At 46.7% G+C, this 21469-nt stretch overlaps 1 protein-coding gene across 2 annotated transcripts in view; it reads left to right on the forward strand.

The window, feature by feature from the left end:
• The window catches only part of TMEM185A (transmembrane protein 185A), a 37512-nt gene extending 27227 nt beyond the window's left edge, over positions 1–10285 (forward strand). The window contains exons 4-7 of one of the 2 annotated variants that reach the window (XM_079124316.1): positions 3384–3467; positions 7011–7187; positions 7754–7877; positions 9104–10285. In XM_079124316.1, coding sequence (XP_078980442.1) covers positions 3384–3467; positions 7011–7187; positions 7754–7877; positions 9104–9348 — 630 coding nt within the window. In that variant the 3' untranslated portion in view covers positions 9349–10285. The remainder of the gene's footprint in view (positions 1–3383; positions 3468–7010; positions 7188–7753; positions 7878–9103) is intronic. The other variant, XM_079124317.1, reaches the window with a different exon arrangement.
• The last annotated feature ends 11184 nt before the right edge of the window (positions 10286–21469 follow it).

Genomic DNA, 21469 nt, shown 5'->3' on the forward strand with positions numbered 1-21469 from the left:
AATGTTGGATTCAATAACTGGGTACACACCTATAATCCCAGCAGCTTGGGAGATTGAGGCAGGAGGATTGCAAATTCAAAACAGTCTCAGCAACTTGGCAAGATCCTAATCAATTTAGCAAAACCCTGTCTCTAAATAAAATATTAAAAAGGCCTGGGGATGTGGCTCAGGGGTTAAGCACCCCTGGGTTCAGTCCCTGGTACCAAAAATAAAATAACTGGGTACTATAGCCCAGCCAAGTTGATGCATAAAGCTAAAAATCTTACCACCTCAGATCCCATGATCTATCAGCTAATGTGCCCATATGTTTGAGCCTGACCATTCATCAACAGGGCCATAGCATTCAGGCTCCCAAAGGGTGAAGATTGGTTTGAGGTTAAAGATGGAGAAGATCTTACTCTTTGTATTAATAAAGTACAGGCATGCATGTGGTACATTACCTACAAAATATCTGTGGTATTAAAATTTCAGGAGGGGTACAATTAGAAAACAAGTTTCTAATGAGGCTTGTCGGGGAGCAGTAATTAAAGTGAAGTTGAGCAGCATTGAGCAGGCCCTCATGGTGCCTGTGCAGCCTGGAAAAATCTGCATGTGCTTCACTTACCAGGGCCATTCACAGCCTCTTCCCTCTGACAGACCACTCAGTTCTCCACCTTCCCTCTTTGTAGACATATCCCTTCAGTATTTGCTCTGGATCTTACCACATTTGCACCAGCTCTGCATTCTCTCATCTGAAAGAGAAAAGAAAGCAGCTAGAGTGAGCCCCTCTAAGGCGTGGGCTCCGCTCTCATGCTTTGTCCTTCTGTTCAGAGAAGAGCTTCTCAGAATATGCTATTCTGCCCATACTGTGGTGTTCCTTACTTCTGATCTCTGCTCAGCCCTCTGTTACCTGGGATCTGGCATGAGTGCCCAAGACTAAATCCAGAGGGCACCTGGAAGTCCTTATCTTTTTGGTCCTAGAGCTTCTGACACTGCCGAGTTTCTTAACTGGCACTTCTCTGGCGTCTGGTCCTTGGACCCTCTGGCTGCCTGGAACTTGGATTCCTTTGCTGAGTTCTTCTTCCTCCCCCTACTCCTTATGAGTTGCTATTTCTTAACATTCTGATCATGGGCATTTCTCTCTTCTCACTATTCACACTTAATTGGAATGATCTTCTTGACATGCCTGCTTCTGCTAACCCTTAGGAAGCTATTACCACCTAAATTCCTATTTCAGACCTCATCTTTGTCCATCAACTCCAGACTTATTTAGCTTCACCTCATTCTGTCCTCCCTCTTGGATCCCAGAGTAGCTCAAATGCGGCTAGAGCAGAAAATTGGAAGTGTGGAATCTGGGGGAAAGGGAGCCTTCACACAGGGGTGGGGCTAAGCAGGGGCCACACTCCCATCACTCAAAGCATGCTCCAGGCACCTTAGTGAACTCAATGATAATAGACCCTCTGAGGGAAACACTGATTTTTGACATCTGTTGGGATACCATACAAACCACTAGCTCAGTATTGTTTAGTTGTATAATTAGGTCACACCCATTCCTTTCGAATACTCTCTTTAAGGAGCTGAGTTTTGGGCAGTTTCTGTGATTAGAAGCTAGAACTGTAGGAAACTGCAGGAAAATAATGGGTAATGAAAATGAAAGTGACATATCTAACTCTAAGATTTGGGAAATTCTGTACCACCTGGCAGGCACAAAATCCCAGGAGGCATGAGTTTTGTGTGCTTTTTTAAAATAATAAAATAAGATATTACATTTCTTTTGACTTAGGTGATTTATTTTTTTCTCAAATGACTCAGTATGGAAATATTAAATTTATTCCTAATTCCCTAATTCAATGGAAGTATTAGTTCTTTCTTTTGACTGAGTCTATGAATTACTGAGTCACCAAATGTCCTATGGACTGTGAAATTTGGGTACTCTCTGGACCAGGTCATAGATTTTCATTCTTTAGACAAAGACAAGGACTGTCACCAGAAAGAAGAGCCACCCAGAGGCCTTTGTGAAGAGGGCCATCCCAGCTGGGACTGTGAAAGTGCTTTGGGGGGTTGACATTGGAGGCCTGGGTGAGGTAGTGCTGACCAGGATAAAGAGTGGGTGGGGGAATTCAAGAGAAGTTTGGATAGGACAATAGACAGGTGCTGGTGACTAAATATGAGCGTGTGGGGAAAAACAGACGGCACTTCCCAGGTTTGCGCTTTGGGTAATCAGGATGCTATGGTGCCTTACAGGAATGGAGAGGGATGGGATTCAAAGTGCTGGAGGTAACAAGCTCAGTTGGAGACCAGCTTCATTCATAATGCCCCTAGGAAAGCCAAGTGGTTATCTGTTGCTGCTGGGTCTGATGCACAGCAGGAAGGCCAGTGTGGAGATAGATTTGAGAACTGACCGCTAGACGGTAATATAAGCTGGGGTGTGACTGAAACTTTTCATTGCCCAGAATGTAGTGAATGATAAGACTGAGTTTTAGGTTCTGGGTAGCATCAGAAAGAGCCTAAGAAAGAAGTGTCAAAGGACTTAGAGGTTGCCAAGACTATGTAATGAGATCCTTGTAGTTCTGAAAGAGGGGTACAAGAAGAAAGGAGTAGTCAGCCATAGTATATATGCAGAGACACCAGGAGGATGTCTCCTGGTATTGGTGATGGGTGAAGGCAGTTTTCTGGTGGGGTGGTCATGTGGACAGAAGCCAGATCACATTGAGGGGACTTAGGATGGTGGGTGAGGCGGTAGGGACTCACATAACCATTTCTCTCTCACAAAGCTGGGCTCTATTGATAAAAGGAATTAAAGATAACAGGGGTACTGAATCATAGGAGGGGTGGGATTATTTGGAGTTGGGGTTGCTTTCTCTTTTAGTGGGAAATAGTTAACTTGTTTCTTGTTGGAAAGAATCAAAGCACATAGATTAATGATTCAGTAAAAAATCTATAATTAATGGATTGATATGACAGGGTCCTCAAAGAGCTGAAAACAGAGGTGTGGAATATAAGGCTGAGTCCTGGGTATGAGGAAAAAGGAAGTACAAGTGTGGTTACAAATAGAGATGACTGTAGGTAGGGGCAGGAAGGAAGCATGGGGAGTCCACTGCTGATTGCCTTTCTTTCTCAGTACACTTAGAAACAAGGTCATCATTGGGCCAGCAATCCTCAGGCCTTTACTCACAAAAAAGGCCAGCGCAGCCACTAAGAGGGATGAGTTAAGAGCAAGGGGCACATTTCTTCTTGATATATAGAATTGCTGTGCTCTTTTGGTATGGAAAATCAGGAGTTTCCAATGTAATGCAATAAAGTTTTACTGTATTACAGTTTGCATTGCCTTTTAGTGCATTAACCAAAAAACTGTAGTATTGAATGCAATTTGTAGTTTAACCGATTCTTCTCTTCATTTTTAGTTAGAAATCCTGTGTTCTGTCAACATTCTCCAGTTTATATTCATTGCCTTAAGACTGGACAAGATCATCCACTGGCCCTGGCTTGTATGTAACTTTTTAAATCCTTAAATAAACTTTTTAATTATAAAAGTAATTCATGTTCATTGTAGGAAACTTGGAGAAGACAGACAAGTATAGGTTATTATAAACTAAAAATCACCTATAATACCATCACTGGGAATCCTATGGTTAGTATTTTATATTCCCTTGTTTTATACAAATAAAATTATACTGCATGCTAAGTTTTGTATCCTGCTCTTTTGTATAAATTCAGTTGATGCATTCTGCAATTGCATTTATCAGACTGACACTCATTTATAAATGATTCTGTTGTTGCCAGTGTTTGCAATTTTAACACATGCTACACTGGCAATATATTTACATATATGTATATACATATATAGGTATTTAAGTTTTTAAAAGTTTTAATTGCCACATAATGTGCATATTTCAGGGTACAGTGTGACATTCCAATAGTGTTTATAATGTGTAATGATCAGATCAGAGTATTTAGCATATCTGTTACCTTAGTCATCATTTCTTTATGTTGGGAACTGTCAAAATACTCTCTGCTAACAGGTTAAAATATTCAACTTTTTTTAACCATAGTTATCTTACTATGCTATGAACATCAGAATTTTGTATCCCCATATCATCTGAAGTATATATTTTGATGCATAAAAATCCTTGTCTTGATACGTTTACTGTTTTCTTAGGAATTTCTCCAGAAACAGTATTACAGGGCTATAAGGTTGGAGCATTTTAAGATTCTTAAATACAAATACTATGCTGCCAACTTGCTTTGTTAAAAAAAAAATCCTGGGGCTAGGGAGATAGGTCAGTCAGTAGAGTGCTTGCCTTGTAACACAAGGCCCTGGGTTCGATCCCCAGCACCCAAAAAAAAAAAAAAATCCTGTACCAATTTACACTATTGCTAGGGGTGGGATCATAACCCAAGCTTCTAAACTGTGGTTTCAGTTAATGGGTGTCAGGTTAAAACTGATTGTGAATGAAGGTGTGGATGTGTGGATGGAGGGAAGGATACATAGGTAAATTAGAAGCTAAAATTAGAGAATGCAGTGTTATCTCAACTAGTGAGCACATAGAAAGAAGATTAGGAGCAAAGGCAGAAGTATTACATGGCTTCTGGGACATGCTTCTACTTTTCCTGCTGCTTGATACACATTTTTGCATACAATACTAAATAAAAACTATAGCTAAAAAAATAAAAGTTTTCATATAGGTGCAGGGAAGAAAATAAGGACGCATGGACTCCAAAATGTAAGAAAATATGAGATTTATGGCTTTCTCCAAAGTCTTTGATAAAACAATGAAAAATGCTGCTTAGCCTCCATCCTACATCTTCAGGGTGATACATCTGGAGAATGGTAATTTGATTGAAACCTGCTTCCAGACAAGACAAAGCTCTTAGTATCAGGTTCAATTAGGAAAAAATAGATTTGGAAATTTGAATATATTTGCACAAATGAACAAAGGGATTTTCCACCCTCAATCCTGTATAGATTCTAGTGGATGAAGCAGTCTGATTACATATTTCCCATAATGAGGAAGAGAAAACAAATGAGGATGATAAGATCCCTATTATGTCACCCATGAAAGGAAATCCAATAAATTAAGTCATCACAGTTGTGCTTTAGAAGGAGAAAGACAGACTACATATAGCTTGTAGCAAAACTTGGAACCAATAACTCCAAGCTGATCAGGAAGAAGAAAAAAAATCACCTATCAACTAAAATGATAGATCTAAAATTAAAATGTACAGCTATAGAACTACTAGAAAAAAAGATAGGACAAAAGTTTTAGGACCCACAGTTGTGAAGGGTTCATAGAAATTGCACAAATGAAAAGAAAGAAAAAGAAATTTAGACTTCCTAAAATGAAAATGAAATAAAAGACAAATCATAGATTGGGAGAAAATATTTTTTAACTATCACAAGTTTGACTTGTATCCAAAACATACCAAGATTACTAAAAAAAAACTCAAAAACAAGCAAACAAATACCTGATTTAAAAATTGACAAACTTGTGAATGGAACAGAAAATTCACAAAGAAGATATACAGATGATGACTAAGCATAAGGAAAATGCTCATTATCTTTCACGGAAAGGGAAAATAAAACCATGGTAAGGCCCTTCCACACATTTATCAGTATGGTTAAAACTAAAAAAACAAACAAAAAGAAAACAAAACAAAAAACTGGCAATAGAAAGAGCTGGAAAGACTGCAGAGAAACTGGCATATTCCTATGTTATCGCAGGAAAGCAGAACCATTTGCACACTCTGAAAAATAGTTCGGCAATTTTTATATAGTAAAACGTGTACTTACCATATGACCTAACAGTTCACTTCTAAGTATTTACACTAGAAAAATAGAAACATAAAACCACCAAAAATACAGATGTAAAGTTTCGTAGTGGCAACGATTGTGATACCCAAGAGTAAGAAAGCAACTTCAATGAGTAGTGTCATCCATACAATGGAATGTCATTAATAATGAAAGAACACAACCTATGGCTATATGAACAGGTTTGATGAATTTCAAAGACATTCTGATTGAAAGACACTAGTCTTAAATACTTGCTGTACAATCCCATGTGTATAACATTCTTGTAAAAAAAAACAAAATTACAGTGACAAAAAACAAATCACTAATAGGGGTTATGATGAGGTGAAAAGGTAACAATGAATGAGTATGAGGAAGTTTTATTGGGTGACAATACAATTATATGTGCTACCTACAGCTATACCTACCTATGTTCATTAGAACTCATTTAGTCTACACCCCAAACCAATCAGTCTTCCTGTATGACCGCTAAGTAAAGAAAAGGGACAGGGAAAAGAAGTCTGAGGGGTCAGGATGGGAGGGTGGCCAGGCGATGCCCCCAGGGCTCCCGGGAGTGTGGGTGAGGCCATGTCATTGTGCTGGGACCAATACCTGTGGACACAGAGCAGGCCTGCCATGGTGGCAAGGTTGGAGGAGTGGGACACACTCCTCCAGTGTGAATCTGCCAAGGTTGCTAACTTGGAGGGGCAGAGGATCTCTAGAAGCTCAGGCAGGAAGGTTGCTCAGGGACGGGGTCCCAAATGTGTTGACAAGTTCTTCCAGCAGGTTGCGGGTATTTGGTGTGCACAAAGGGCCCAAGCAGCCCTGTTCCCTGCGGCACCTGTGATGCCAGCACGGGCAGTCAGGTGGGGCCCAGTGCATGTGTGAGGAGGGAGGAGTGGGGGTGAGTGTGACCCAGGGCCTGGCAGACTGAGCGCTTGAGTCCTGAGTGAGGGAGTGGGGACTGAGTGAGGACCTTAGGAAACTCAGAGGCCAGGGCCCAGAAGCAACACCTTCCCCCGAGGAAGAGGTGCCGGTGACCGGCGTTGCCCACGGCAGGCCCCGTGGGAACGTGCTGCAGGTTTCTTTCCCGTGCTGTCCTCACGGCAGTGCTGGGCAAGGACTGTCCTCAGTCAGGCTTGCACTGTCTTAACCGAGAGACTCAGCAAGGCGATGACAGTGGCACCCACGGGAGGAGGGGGCAGAGGCTCTCATGACACCTCCTGTCTGCTCCTCCCCACAGGTGGTGTGTGTCCCCCTGTGGATCCTCATGTCCTTCCTGTGCCTGGTGGTCCTCTATTACATCGTGTGGTCTGTCTTGTTCCTGCGCTCCATGGATGTGATTGCAGAACAGCGCAGGACGCACATAACCATGGCACTGAGCTGGATGACCATTGTCGTGCCTCTCCTTACTTTCGAGGTAAGCATCTGGGGAAATGTCTCCAGCCCTGCGCCCACCCTTCCCCACGACAACATCCTGCCTACCTGGAAAGAGAGCCTGCCAGCCCTTGACATCACGGTGCGCCCTGTGGAGAAGGCCTGCAGAGAAGGGCAGGGACACGGGCACATCCTCTTTCTCCTAGGCATGGGGCCGAGAGCAGTGCACCTCTCCAGCCACCATGCGTGTGTAGGAGTGCACCTTTGGCTTTTGCAAAGGGAGAGGTGGATGCCGTCACTTTGGTTTGGGGCCCTGTAGAGAATTCTACAGTGGACACAGTTGGCTCCTTGCCACCAACAACAGGAGTTTCCTGTGAAACCCCTGGTGGTCGCAGTTTTCCAAGTGGATGGACTTCTGTTTGGTCCTGAAGAGGGAGGCCAGCGGGCACCTGGTTCCTCCCCACAGGATGCATGCTGTTCTGCCCTTGCTATGTGACTTTCCCTCTTCTGACACCTAATAAGGGAGGAGCCGCCTAGGGAGACAGCTTCAGAGTTTGTCCCCTTCCACGTGACACATTGGCAGGACCCTGACTATGTCTCTTTCTCTAGATCCTGCTGGTTCATAAACTGGACGGCCACAATGCTTTCTCTTGCATTCCAATATTTGTGCCCCTGTGGCTGTCTTTGATCACACTGATGGCAACTACATTCGGACAGAAGGGCGGAAACCACTGTAGGTACTCAGTGCCTAAGAAGCACTGCAAGGGGTGTGTGTGTGTGTGTTTGAGAGAGAGAGAGGATGGGGAGGGGCTCTGCTCCATCAAAGGATGAGTTTGTGGGCTCTGATTCAGGAGTCGTCATGGGGTCATTAGCGCTGAAAAAGGTCAGGGACCACTCAAGGCAAGGGCCAGCTGTCACCTTGCTTCGTATGGGCTTGGACCGCAACTCTCCTCCAGGCCACGCATGCCTCGATTAGAGGCAGGACCAACAGGGAGGCTGGCTCTCCAAGCTCCTGTTCCCTCCTCTGCAATATGGGGCTCAAGATCCCCACACCAGGGCCTGGGAGGATGGATGTAAAGTCTGTGTCTCCCCACAGAACCCGGACAATCATCCCAGATCTCTTTTTGCCCCTCCCCTCCCCAATGTCAGTCTTGACATCACAGATTCTGTCAGTTGCACCAGGCCAGAGCACTCTGCTCTTGCAGATGGATTCAAAATCATCTTTGCAGAGGGTCCTTCCTCACGTGGCAGTGAGCACAAGTGCATGGAACCCAGAGGACTGCCCTTGCAGAAGCCTGGGGCACTGCCACGTGCAGCCCAAGCCGTGCTTGCCGCTCATGTCCCTAGAGAGCCAGCACTGAGCCCAATCTCCTGAGATGCAGAGAGGAGGAGCTAACCTCAAGGTCACTTTGTGGAGGTCCCATGAGCTCAGGCTGCAATCTGGCCTGGACCGACGGGTGCCAGCCTCCGTCTAGATTCCAGAGGGTGAAACAAATACTATGCTTAGATGACACTGCCCATCATCCACGAGTTTACCCTAGGTGGGGAAGCTCAGAGGAAGGCAGCATGGCCGCAGCACCCCAGGTTTCTGAGAAACTCAGTGATCCAGGAACCAGCCGAATCCCTGGAGGGCCAGCTCATGTGGCGCTCCAGCCCAACCCTGCCTCAGCCCACCCGACCGCTTGTGAATCAGGAAGGCTGACCCCGGGCTGGAGAATCACATCCTAACAGCGCCCTGGGGATATCCTTGTCAAGAATCTAGATCCCCACTTGGAAGAAGCTTGGAGCTGGAGGGCTTATTTCTTTCCCAACCTGGTCCTGCAGAACCCAGCCAGCCATCTTCTCTGAGGAATCTGGGGAAGCTTCATGTAGTGAGAGTAAAGCTTCCTGTTGAGTGAAGAAAACAACATGGAAATCCAGGGAGCCTCGCATTTGAAAAGGAAAATTCTTCTTTTTCAGGGTGGTTCGGTATTCGCAAAGATTTCTGCCAGTTTCTGCTTGAAGTCTTCCCATTTCTCAGAGAATACGGAAACATTTCATACGATCTCCACCATGAAGACAACGATGAAGCGGAGGAAACCCCAGCTCCAGAGCCCCCCAAAATTGCCCCTATGTTTCGCAAGAAGGCCAGGGTGGTTATTACCCAGAGCCCTGGAAAATACGTCCTCCCCCCTCCCAAGTTAAACATCGAAATGCCAGACTAAAGGGCACTGGCAGGGCCAGAGCGTGAGTGGACTGGGATGCACGCTCTCTCCCTCCCTCCGCCTCTCCTTCACCCTCCTTCCCCAAGACCCGGAGTGGAGCTGGGCCTCCAGGGACGTCCATCTCATGCCTAGTTTGCATTCAGTGCCAATCAGCCACTCACCACGATGGGATTCAGAGGCGCAGGGGACTGGGGGTGTCCGTGGATATGATGCCAAGGGTTGTGGGGGAGAAAGAAGAACCCAATTCCTTGAGAGCAGGTGCCTTGGGCACCTTCTCATCCCCACAGTACCACCTGGGAATGGCGGCTCCAGAGACCCACGGGCAGCGGGGAGGAACTTTCCGCAGGGCAGTTTTTCAGAGTGCTGAAATTCCCGTGGAAAGTGTTGTTGGGAGTGGTTTACGACAGGGTCTCCTCCCTGGACAGCTCTGAGCTGTCCTGCTGCAGGTAGCCAGTGGGGACTGTAACTGGGTCTGAGAGTACCTGGTGTTTCTACGCAGCCCAGCCATGCTTAGCCCTGTCCCTGCTGTGGAGGGGTTTCCCTTTGGGCATGCTGACAGCGGTTTCCATGGCTTCCTCAGTGAGCCTTTCCCAATGGAGTGACTCCATGCCTGTATAGTATTTATACGAATATTTTAGCATTGTAATATACAGTGTCAAATCCTAGTTCTGTACAGCATACCCTGTTAAAGTATTTTTTTACAAGCTTGTGCCCAAGACGGACGTGTTCTGCTGCAGAAGTAGAAGTCGGTGACAGTTCTCCCCACCCCGGAGTGGTGTCAGGCCTTCACGGGACATCACCACTTACACCTGGAATTCTGTCACGTGCATAGTCCCGCTCCTGCCAGCACAGCGGTGGCAAGCAGGAAATGGTCTGTGTGCTTCCTCACGTTGGGGATAAAGGGCTGGAAGAACCTGGAAAGCACTGTTTGAGGAGCTGTCACTGTGAGCACAGTTTCTCCGTCTGCTGCTACGGCCTGGAACACATCCGATCCTGCCAGCAGAGGAACCTTCTGTCCAGAGTCAAGTAGGTCACTGATGAAGGTGTGTGAAGGGGACTGTTGACGAGCCCACTCAGGAGGCCAGTGCTGGTCTTCACGTGGGCAACTGCTAAATGACCTCAAGCAGGCCTAGTTGAAGTTCACCATGTCCCCAGCTCTGCCGCTGGCACTGGCCTGCAGACAGGCTGCTTTGTTTCAGGGGAAAGGAGGGTGGAATGGTGTACCTTTCCTGCTCAGTGTGTAAATAAATGTAGCTACGTCCACTATTTTTGCTCCCTGTAGTTGTTCAATAAACCGGTTGGTTCCTCGTTTTACATGTGCACTGTGTACATCGTGTTTTGTAGATGGCCGGGGAGCTGGAATTTTGCTCAACCAGTGGCAAGGGCAGTCGAAGCTGGCAGGGGTGTGGTGACGTGCTTCACAAGGAGTCTGTCCACAAGGGACAGAGCCCAGGTTGTACAGAGGGAAAGGGGGAGTCATTGAGATTCTGCAGTTGGCTGGGTGATGCCACGCTGCCATTGTTAGATCTCAGGAGATTTTACACGTGGTCCCTGGGCTGGCAGTCAGTGGACAAGTGGAATTGCCTTTGAAGTGGCCCTGGAGTCCTCACTTTGTTCACATCAGTAGCAGACAGTTCCTTACCTCCCAGGAGCACTGTGTTTCTGTCTTGCCCCAGCTGCTCCTCCAGTTCAGTGGCAACTGAACTTGGGTGGCCTTCCGGACAAGGAAAGCCACAGTTGTTGCTGCCTGAAGGATTTCATACAGGCAACGTAGGTCACCTGTGGAGGTGCCTCTGTGTGGATCCTTCCTTGAGCACATTGGATTTCAGACTCGCTGTGAAAGAAATGCCTTCTGAATTAACATCAGGGGCTGTGACTCAACTCCCAGGTGCCCCTTGAATCCTCGACCCTGGGAGTCAGGTGCCATTAGTCTTCTCGCAAGGAGGAAATGGAGGCTCAGAGAGATTGATTAATGCAGCCAGGCACGCATCCAGGAAATGGCTGGGCAGACATGCTGACACCGGCTGTCTGCTTGCACATCCCAGGGCCTTACCCACTGTGCCGTGTGCCTCAGGCCCTGCAGTCAGAAGGTCTCAGGTGTAGGAGCCTAATCAGTTCATGGAAATCTCTGGAAGACCATGGATCACCATGCCCACAATGGAGTGGGGGCAATCTGTGGGAGGCAGCCTTGCATGCGTGGCCAATGTGATTTAGAGGTTGCTTCAGGTGGGACATCTTCCTCTGGACTCCCTGACACTACACTGCACAGAAATGACTGCAGAGATGTAATGCTGGACACAAACCAATACTTGTCCATATGGATGTGTGTCTTGGTCAGGGGTAATGAAGCCTGTGTGTCAAGGACAAAGGGCAGATGACCCAGCCCACTATGACTGCAAAGACCCACAAGGTCTGTGTGGTTGGGTACAGGTACAGGCTAAGGAGAGGCGGGCAGCAGGACACCTACTCCTCTGTGGACTGTGACACTGACAAGCCATCCACTTGCTGATGCAGTGACCTGCCTGCCATTTGTCTCCTCCTGACCAACATGTGGCATGGCTGTGTTAACAGGGTCTCCATGGCTATGGGTGTCAAAAGATGGCGGGGCTGCTGCCAGAAGAATGGATGCCACCCTAGAATTGGCTGTGCGTTACAAACATCAAGCCCCTCAAGGAACCTGCGGACAGAGCTTATGGAAAGCAGCCCCCAACTTGTTTAGTAGATTTCTGGACTCTGCTGGCCCTAGGAGCTTGAGGAAATGGGGGCCTTCCATGGCTCATCCCTAAGGTTTGGTAGGATTCCTTGAACACTAACAGGCACTGCTGCAATCTCTCTTGTGGAGGTGCCTCTGTGTGGACCAGAGTGTTGACATGGTTGTTGGTCTGGCTGGGCCATTTAGGAGATCACTGGCCAGGCAGGATGTGATGCCACCCCATGGAACCCAAGACCCATTTGATGTTATGGGGTGGCATTATGATCAGATTGGACCAAGGACAAACCGTCACCAAGTATGACTAGGTTTGAAGAACATCATCTGAGAGGCCAGGGTTCGGACCAGACCCAGAAGTGTGCTTTGTCCTTAAGTCCCTGTCATGGCCACTGGGCCTGATGCCCCAGTGGTCCCTGTGCCCTTATCCCTCTACTTCACTACACTGCTGTCCCAGCTACTGCTGTGTCTAAGAATACATGCCAGGCACCAGAAGGTGTGTGATGTACCCCACTTGGTGGACCAACAGAGCTGAAAGCAAGCAGAACACATGCTGGTCAATATCTTTTTTTTTTTTTTTTTTTTTTTTTTTTGCGGTGCTAGGGATTGAACCCAGGGCTTTGTGTTTGCAAGGCAAGCACTCTACCGACTGAGCTATCTCCCCAGCCCCATGCTGGTCAATAAAAAGCAATAAAAAATCCTCCAGAAACCCACGAGTTTTCTGTGTGCACACATGTGCCCTGGTCTCTGTCATGTCTTTGTTTGCAGTCATGCGACACCCTGGGCTGTCTTTGGCTGTCATAGTAAAGACTTTGGAATCACAGCGCTCCCTGGAGTACTGCAGGGACCAAGACAAGACACAAATGGGTTACAGTTTCAGTTAAGTTCCCCGGACAGCCTGTTTCCACTCATGAAAAATACCCTGTGTGCAGTGAGGAGAAAACCAGAGAGGATAGGGTAGAAGCAACAGCAAGTGCAATTTGGGGATAGCATGTCCTTGGGAAGAGCCGAGCCACGGTAGGAATTCATGGACCAAAATAAACTGTGTATTCCAAGAGTGAGATCAGACAATGGACGTTCTCATTGACAAAGAGGATTAGGCATGGTAACCAGAGATGACAATGTCTTTCCACAGTGACCAGTAGCAAGGGGAAAGTTGTCCTGTGGTTGCGCAGATGTCCTTGCACAAAAAGTGCCTTTTGTAGGAGGTTGTGGTCACCCCTGAGCCAGCCCTATGTTCTGGGAGAGTCTTTTGCAATAGTTACTCTTTGGCCATCATGGAAAGAACCCATCCTGCATTCCCCCCCCCCCACCTTGTTGGAAAGGACACAGTTTTGATTTTGAAAACTTTCACACTCTAAATACTTGGCAAGTATTTATGTGGGTTTGTCTTTTTCTCTTCTATTGTGTACCTTTGGTCTACATGTCTATTTGGGTGCCAATACCATGCCGTTTTTGTTTCTATAGCTCTGTAGTATAGTTTAAGGTTGGGTATTGTGATGCATCCTGCTTCACTCTTCTTGCTAAGGTTTCCTTTGGCTATTCGGGGCCTCTTGTTCCAAAGGAATTTCATGATTGCTTTTTCTAGTTCTATGCAGAATGTCATTGGGATTCTTACAGGAATTGCATTAGATCTGTATAGCACTTGTGGTAATATGGCCATTCTGACAATATAAATTCTGACTAACCAAGAACATGGGAGAACTTTCCATCTTCTAAGTTTTTCTTCAATTTCTTTCTCTTGTGTTCTGTTGTTTTCATTGAAGTGGTCTTATTATACTAGACAAACGTGCCAAAAACATACATAGGAGAAAGGATAGCCTCTTCAAGAAATGGTGCTGAGAAAACTGGAAAGCCATGAAAATAAACGTCTGTCTCCCATACTGCACAAAATCAACTCAAAGTGGATCAAAGATTTAGGCCCTGGAACGGAGACCCTGTGCCATATAAAAGAAAAAGTAGGCCCAAATCTTCATCATGTCAACTTAGGACCTGACTTCCTTAACAAGACTCCTAACGAGCAAGAATTAAAATCAAGAATCATTAAATTAGATGGATTCAAACTAAAAAGCTTCCTCTGAAACAGGAAATGGTCAGTAATGTGAAGAGAGAGCCTACAGGATGGGAGAAAATCTTTACCACATGCACCTCAGATAGAGCACAAATCTCAAGGATATATAAAGAACTCAAAAAACACCAACCCCCCCCCAAATAACCCAATCAATACATGGGCTAAGGAACTGAACAGAAATATATTCGATCAACAAATATATGAAAAGATGTTTGACATCTCTAGCAATCAGATAATTGCAAATCAAAACTACTCATAGATTCCTTCTCACCCCAGTCAGAATGGCTATTATCAAGAATACAAGCAACAATGGGTGGTGTTGGTGAGGATGTGGGGAACAGGTACACTCATACATTGCTGGTGGGGTTGCAAATTGGTGCCACCACTCTGGAAAGCAGTATGGAGATTCCTCAGAAAACTTGGAATGGACCCACCGTTTGACCCAGCTATCCCACTCCTCGGTTTAAACCCAAAGGGCTTAACATCAGCATACTACAGTGACTCAGCCACATCTAAGTTTATGGCCACTCAAGTCATGATAGCTAAACTATGGAACCAAAGTAGGTGGACCCAGGCAACTCCATTTTGATTTTGATGACTTTCACACTTTAAATATTTGGCAAGCATAAAAACATGAAATCAGTGGCCCAACGTTCACAATGATACTTGGTTCCCAGCTATGCAGACATCATTCCCTTGGTGGTGTTTTGCTTTGTATGATGGGTTCTTCATCAAAGATTTGAGAGGAGGTCAAGTCTCCTTTTGAGTTGGTCTGAACCGCACCCTTATCATTACAGGTGGAGGTGAGAGACTCCAGGGATCCTGCAGGTTTCCATTAGAGGGTGCCCAATTGTGTCTGGCCTACAGGATTGATGTTGGGCTTTTATGTCAGCTGTTGGATCTGGTGACTTTTCTTTCTTTTCTGTCCTTTCCCCCACCCTGTCTTTTGGCACAGACATCTTGGGACCCACTTGGGAGGAAACTGTCATTCACCCGGGGGCTTTCAAACTTCAAACCCATGCGGTGCTCAGTGAGTCTATTCCAAGTGTGATTTCTCTTAACGATTATAGGAAAAGAGCACACACATTCTCAGCATAGACAAACATGGGTTCAGACATCAAAATGCAGTGAACTCACGTGGGAAGAGCCAGCATGCCAACACCCCAGGACCCAGTGGTTTCCTTGACATTTCCTTTGAACTCCACAGCAGGCAGGAGAGGCCAGTGAGAGGTGGGAAGAGTGGCTAAGAGAAAGGAAGCATGGGAACAGATAAGACCAGACTTTGTAACCCCAAGCCTGGTGGTCTCTAGGTAGATCCCACCTCCAGCCGCTCCCTCATCACCTGGCACTCATGGGCACATGGCTGCCTGTCACCTGTCTAGGATGCACTCCCTGTGAACTCCTCCCCTTTACCAAGGTACCCTTTGCCCATCTCCACCTACATGTCACATGTCCACTGATCTTGATGTCGTGGAGAGGCTGGCAATTGAAAGCCTCTTTCCTAAAACCCACGGGCTCCTTGCTCAGGGACAGCTCTCTACAGAAACATGCCAGTCTGCAAGATGCCTTATCCTGGCCCTTGTCCTTAAAAACAGTCTGGAGGAATTTGTGGTTGTCCTGGCTGGGCATGCGCTCCTGCCAACTACGAGGTAGAAAGAAGCCAGGGCTGCTGCTAGATCCCTTCCAAGGCCTGGGATAGACTCCGTAAGACAGTGAGCCAGCCCCAAATATCAGGCATGCCTTCCATGGGAGGGAGACCTGCCCTCCCAAGAACATAACCCATGCCCGCTCCCCTCTCTGCTCCTTTCCCCATCCTTCCTCAAGACACTGTTCATGAAGACTCCATGTTCAAGGTAGACTCCAGAGGTAAAGGTGAGGATGGAATGGGGGGCAGCCTTAGTGCAGACAACCCTGAGGATGGAATCAGAGCCACTCATGGGAACTGTTTCAGAGCAGTACTTAGGCCCTTGATGGTACGAGGCTCCAGCCGTGGAAGCTGTGAAAGGCTCAACAGCTCTCCTGATGCAGGTAGGTCACAGGTACCACAGTCATCTCAGTTTCTTGGTTCCGAACTACATTTCTTAACTTTAGGTCTATTGCCTCTTCTCTTAAACTCTTATGTTCCTATTTCTATATTTGAAAATCAAAACCAATCGTACATTAAAAAAAAATAATGTGGATCATTTTGACCCAACCTGCTTCACCTGTAGCTGTAACTGAGGTTCCAAACTGAGATCGTGAGGGAGTTCCCTGTACAGGGAGGAACACTAGTCTGGCTGCTGCAGACCTCATTTCCTGAGCAAAGGCCCTGCAGAAGACCAAATCTCTATCAACTGACTGGCAGGCTGGGCTGAGGCAGGCCAAGCCTGGAACGTTTCCAGACACACCCCTCTGCCCCCAACACAGCCAGGTTCTCTGGGCTGAGGATAAGGTGCAGACTGGTCCCAGGTTCGCAGAATTGAGGCTGGGAATTTAGGCCAGGGAAGGGCAGGCCACACAGTGCCAGCCAGAGATCACCAGGACGGGCCGTACAAAGCCTGGCCGTCCACCCTGCAGGCCTCCAGTTCTGAGCTGCTGTCCTCGAGCACCACAGCTGCTCAAGCCTCCCTGGCTTCCCTGATGCCCCTGAGGTCCTGCAAGGGCGGCTCAGGACCAGACCATCCCAGAGAGAGGCTGTCAGAAGGGCACCTCGGACCTGAGTGAGACTGTTCCTAGGCTCACAGGAACCTCTGCGTGCAGGCCCTCTGCCCCCACTCCCCACCTCCACCACCCTCCCAGGTGAACAGGTGGGAGGAACTGGGACTGCGAACATGGACACTCACTCGCCCTCGCCTTCCCGTGCGTCCACCTCATGGCATCCGCTGGAAAGGGACGTACAGGAAAGGAAACTGGGCTCCTCAGACGACTCAGCAGGGGCGCGCTTCTTGGGCTGCGGCCTTTCCATTTCCTAACTGCAGTTGGGCCCAGAGACCGGAGCACTCCAGGCAGGGCCTGCTGTTGTCAGTGGCTGAGGCTCCTGCCTGCCACCTGCCAGGTCCCCCAGCTTCTCGCCCACCCTACCCACCAGCTTCCTAACTACCAGGGATGCCCCCTTCCTCCTGACCTGCATGGTGGTGACAGAGGCACCTCCTTCTACACGCGGGAGGAAGGCTCTGTGCAGTCTTCCCCTCTGCTGGCTTACACTCCCAGACTAGCAGAGGAAGGGGACCCTGGAGGGATGGGAGGGAAGCAGAAGCACTGGGGAACGAAGGAGAGAAGGTGAGGTCTGCAGCGTGTAGGAATCTGTCAGAAGGAACCCCACTCTGAGAGGAACTATAATGCACTCATCAAAACATAAACAAAAAGGAGTCTGAATTTAATAGGGCCATCCGCCATACTCATGGAGGGCTATGGAATAAAGGAAACGTCCCAGTTTTCCTTAAATTCTTTACAGTGTTGTGCCTTACCTGGAGTTGCCCAAATGACAATCTAGTGTGGACCCCTTACTGCCTCGTGCTTCCAAACTCAACCCTGGAAAAGTGTATGTGCAGGGGGGAGACAGATTGATAGTTGGATAGATATTAAAGAACATTTAAGAAATAAACATGCAACAGCCCTGAGGAGACTGAAGAATGTGGGTTTGTGTTTGGAGTTGGGCTTCCAGCAGGGAGGATGCAGAGGCCCTGTGACCTACAGAGGTGGCACATGACAGGATGGGGGTTTCAAAGCTACTGCTGCAAGCTCCCTGCAAAATCTGAGGCAGCACATCACACCACAGATGCAGAGAGCCCAGGGACAGCAGGAGAACTGAGAGAGTATCTGCTAATAACCACCGGAAACCTCCTTAGTGGAGGAGGACCGGTGCTATGGTTTAGATGTGACCTGCCCCACAAAAGCTCAAGAGTGAGACGATGCAAGAAGGTTCAGAGGTGAAATGAATGGGTGAAGAGAGCCTTAACTCACTCAGTGAATTAATCCCTGAGAGGAATAAACTGAGTGATAACTGTAGGCAGGTAGGGGGTTGTCTAAGAGGCAAGTCACTGGGGATGTGTCTTTGGGGCTTATATTTTGTCATGGTGAGGAGAACTCTCTGTGCTTCCTGATCATCATGTCTGACCTGCTTTCCTCCACCACACACTTTGACCGGGATGGTCTGCCTCACCTCGAGCCCCAAGGAATGGAGTCAACCACCTATAGGGTGAGACCTCTGGAACCATGAGTCCCAAAACAAACTATTCCTCCTCTAATTGTTCTTGTCAGGTCTTTTGGTCACAGCCTATAAAAAGGTGATGAAAACTTGTGGCATTTCAAAACATTTATTGTATTAACAGGATAGAAATAATCCACTAGAAGTAGAATAATGAGCCAATCATTTATATAAAGAGAACTCCTGGGTTTTTTTTTTTTTTTTTTTTTGGGCGGGGTACTGCAGATTAAACCCAAGGGTGCTTAACAACTGAATCATGCCCCTAGCCCTTTTTACTATTTTTAAGTTTGAGACAGGGTTTCACTAATTTGCTTGAGGCCTCAGTTGCTGAGACAGGCCTATAAATTGGGATCCTCCAGCCTCAACCTCCCAAGTTGCTGGGATTACAGATGTGAGTCACACACCATGCTATAACGAATATTCTTTAATCAAAGACACAAGTAGTTATATATAGCCCACATACATGCATAAATATGTATATATGTGTACACGTAAAAGGTATATCTTATACATAGATAATGCATAGACATATGTACCTGTATACATGTTTAGGTATCAATACATAAATATAATGATGATCTACATATATGCATGAAGTATTTATAAGATCCTCATGTATTTGGAAGTGATGCCATATATATTCTTGGATTCTAACTGACAGAGTAAAAACGAAAACTAGCTGCATGAACTATGAATTGATATATAACTTCAAAATAATGAAGATGTAGCAGGAGCCAGGGATACAACCCCATAATCCCAGCTAAAAGTTCCAGGCCAGCCGGGGCAATTTTATGAGACTATCCGTAAGAAAGAATTACCACAAAATAGACAAAACAATCTGGAGCGGGAACGTGATGCAGGAGGTATTACAATGCCAGAACTTGAACTCTACTATAGGGTAATAGTAACAAAAACACCACGGTATTGGCACCAAAATAAACAGGTAGACCAATGGTACAGAAGAGAAGACACAGAGACAAACCCCTTAAGTACAGTTATCTCATACTAGACATAGGTGCCGAAAACATACAACGGAGGAAAGATAGCCTCTTCAACAGATGGTGCTGGGGAAACTGGAAATCCATATGCAGTAAAATGAAATTACACCCCTATCTCTCACCCAGCACAAAACTCAACTCAAAATGGATCAAGGATCTTGGAATTAGACCTGAGACCCTGCACCAAAAAGAAAAATTTGGGCCCAAATCTTCATCATGTTGGCTTAGGACCAGACTTCCTTAACAAGACTCCCAGAGAGCAAGAAATCAAAGCAAGAATCAATAAATGGGATGGATTCAAACTAAAAACCATTTTCTCAGCAGAGGAAACAATCAATAATGTGAACAGAGAGCCTACAGAGTGAGAGAAAATCTTTTCCACACACATTTCAGATAGAGCACTGATCTCCAGGATTTATAAAATCTCAAAAAACTTTACACACAAAATACAAAGAACCCAATCAATAAATGGGCTAAGGAACTGGGCAGACACTTCACAGAAGATATACAGGTAATCAACAAATATATGAAAAAGTGCTCATCATCTCTAGTAATTAGAGAAATGCAAATCAAAACCACCCTAAGATTTCATCTCACTCTAATTACAATGGTGATTATTAAGAACACAAGCAATAATAAGTGTTGGCGTGAATGTGGGAGAAAAGGCACACTCTTACATTGCTGGTTGCGTTGCAAATTGGTGAAGCCACTCTGGAAAGCAGTATGGAGATTCCTCAGGAAACATGGAATGGAACCACCATTTGACCCAGCTCTCCCACTGCTCGGTTTATACGCAAAGGACTTAAAATCAGCATACTACAGTGATGCAGCCACATCAATGTTCACAGCGGTTCAATTCACAATAGCTGGACTGTGGAACCAACCTACATGTCCTTCAATTGATGAATGGATAAAGAATCTGTGGTATATATATATGCAAGGGAATACTACAGAGACACAAAGAAGATTAAATTATGGCATTTGCTGGTAAATGGATGGAGTTGGAGAATGTCATGCTCAGTGAAATAAGCCCATCCCCCAAAACCAAAGACGAATGTTTTCTCTGATAAGTGGATGATGATACAAACGGGGAGAGGTGGCGGCGGGTGGGGTGTTAAGAATGGAGGAACTATGGATTGTGTGGAGCGAAATAGGGCAAGAGAGGGTGGGAGAAGGAAAGGTAGTGGACTGAGACAGACTTTATTACTCTATGTACATGTATGAGTACACAAATGGGGTGAATCTACATTGTGTAGAACCATAGAAATGAAAAGTTGTGCCACATTTTTTACAATGAATCAAAATGCAGTCTGTAAAAATAAAAAAAGAGAAAGAAAAAAATAAACACAGAACTGGGTCATGTAGTTCAGTGGTAGAGAACTTACCTAGCATGTGTGAGACCCAGGATTCAGTCCCTAGCAACTCAGAAAATGCTAGCGTAGGCCAAATCACTTGCTGCTGCTTACAATTACAATTATGGTACTAGTGAATCTCTGGGAAGTCAGGTTTCTGGCATGCATGGCGGCTGAAGGAGAGACCCCCTAGGAAGGAGAGGCTCTCTAGGACCAGGCCATTGCAGACAGGGAACAGAGGCTCCACCCCTACTCTCAGACCTGGGAGACCCGGGCAGGCCGAGCTGTCAGTCTGACACACAACCATCACTGTCACCACAGGGGATTGTCAGTGGGCTGCAGAGGGGTGCCATGCTCTTCCAGGAACCCAGTAAGGAGCCTGAGGAGGAAGGTGGGCCCCAGAGAATCAGGTTGTACCCCTGGTGTTCACCCAGTTAGGCCCCAGTCAGGTGGTCCTAATTGAGTTCCATCATGGGGCTCAGATGGAAGTGAGGACCAGAAGTGAGGACTCTGGCACAGAGGCAGAAGAGGGGCATGGCATGACAGAAGAAGTCAAGGTGAGAGACGGGGTGGACTGTGGAGGCCACACCTTGAAGGACAGTCCCCAAACCCTGCAGGCTGCCTGTCTGCCCAGTCCTGCTATCCAGGAGGCAGAATTCAAGGGCGATGCCTTCCTCCACAGCGGACTGTGGGAGCTACAGCTGATTCCTGAGCCATGTGGTGGACTGAGGACGCTCCTCCCTACATAGAAGGTCCCCAATCCAGCTAGGCTCTCTTTGTGGTCAAGTCTGCTTCTGGGCTGCTGGA

The sequence above is a fragment of the Sciurus vulgaris genome, assembly GCF_902686455.1.
Source record: "Sciurus vulgaris genome assembly, chromosome: X".
Lineage (NCBI taxonomy): Eukaryota > Metazoa > Chordata > Mammalia > Rodentia > Sciuridae > Sciurus > Sciurus vulgaris.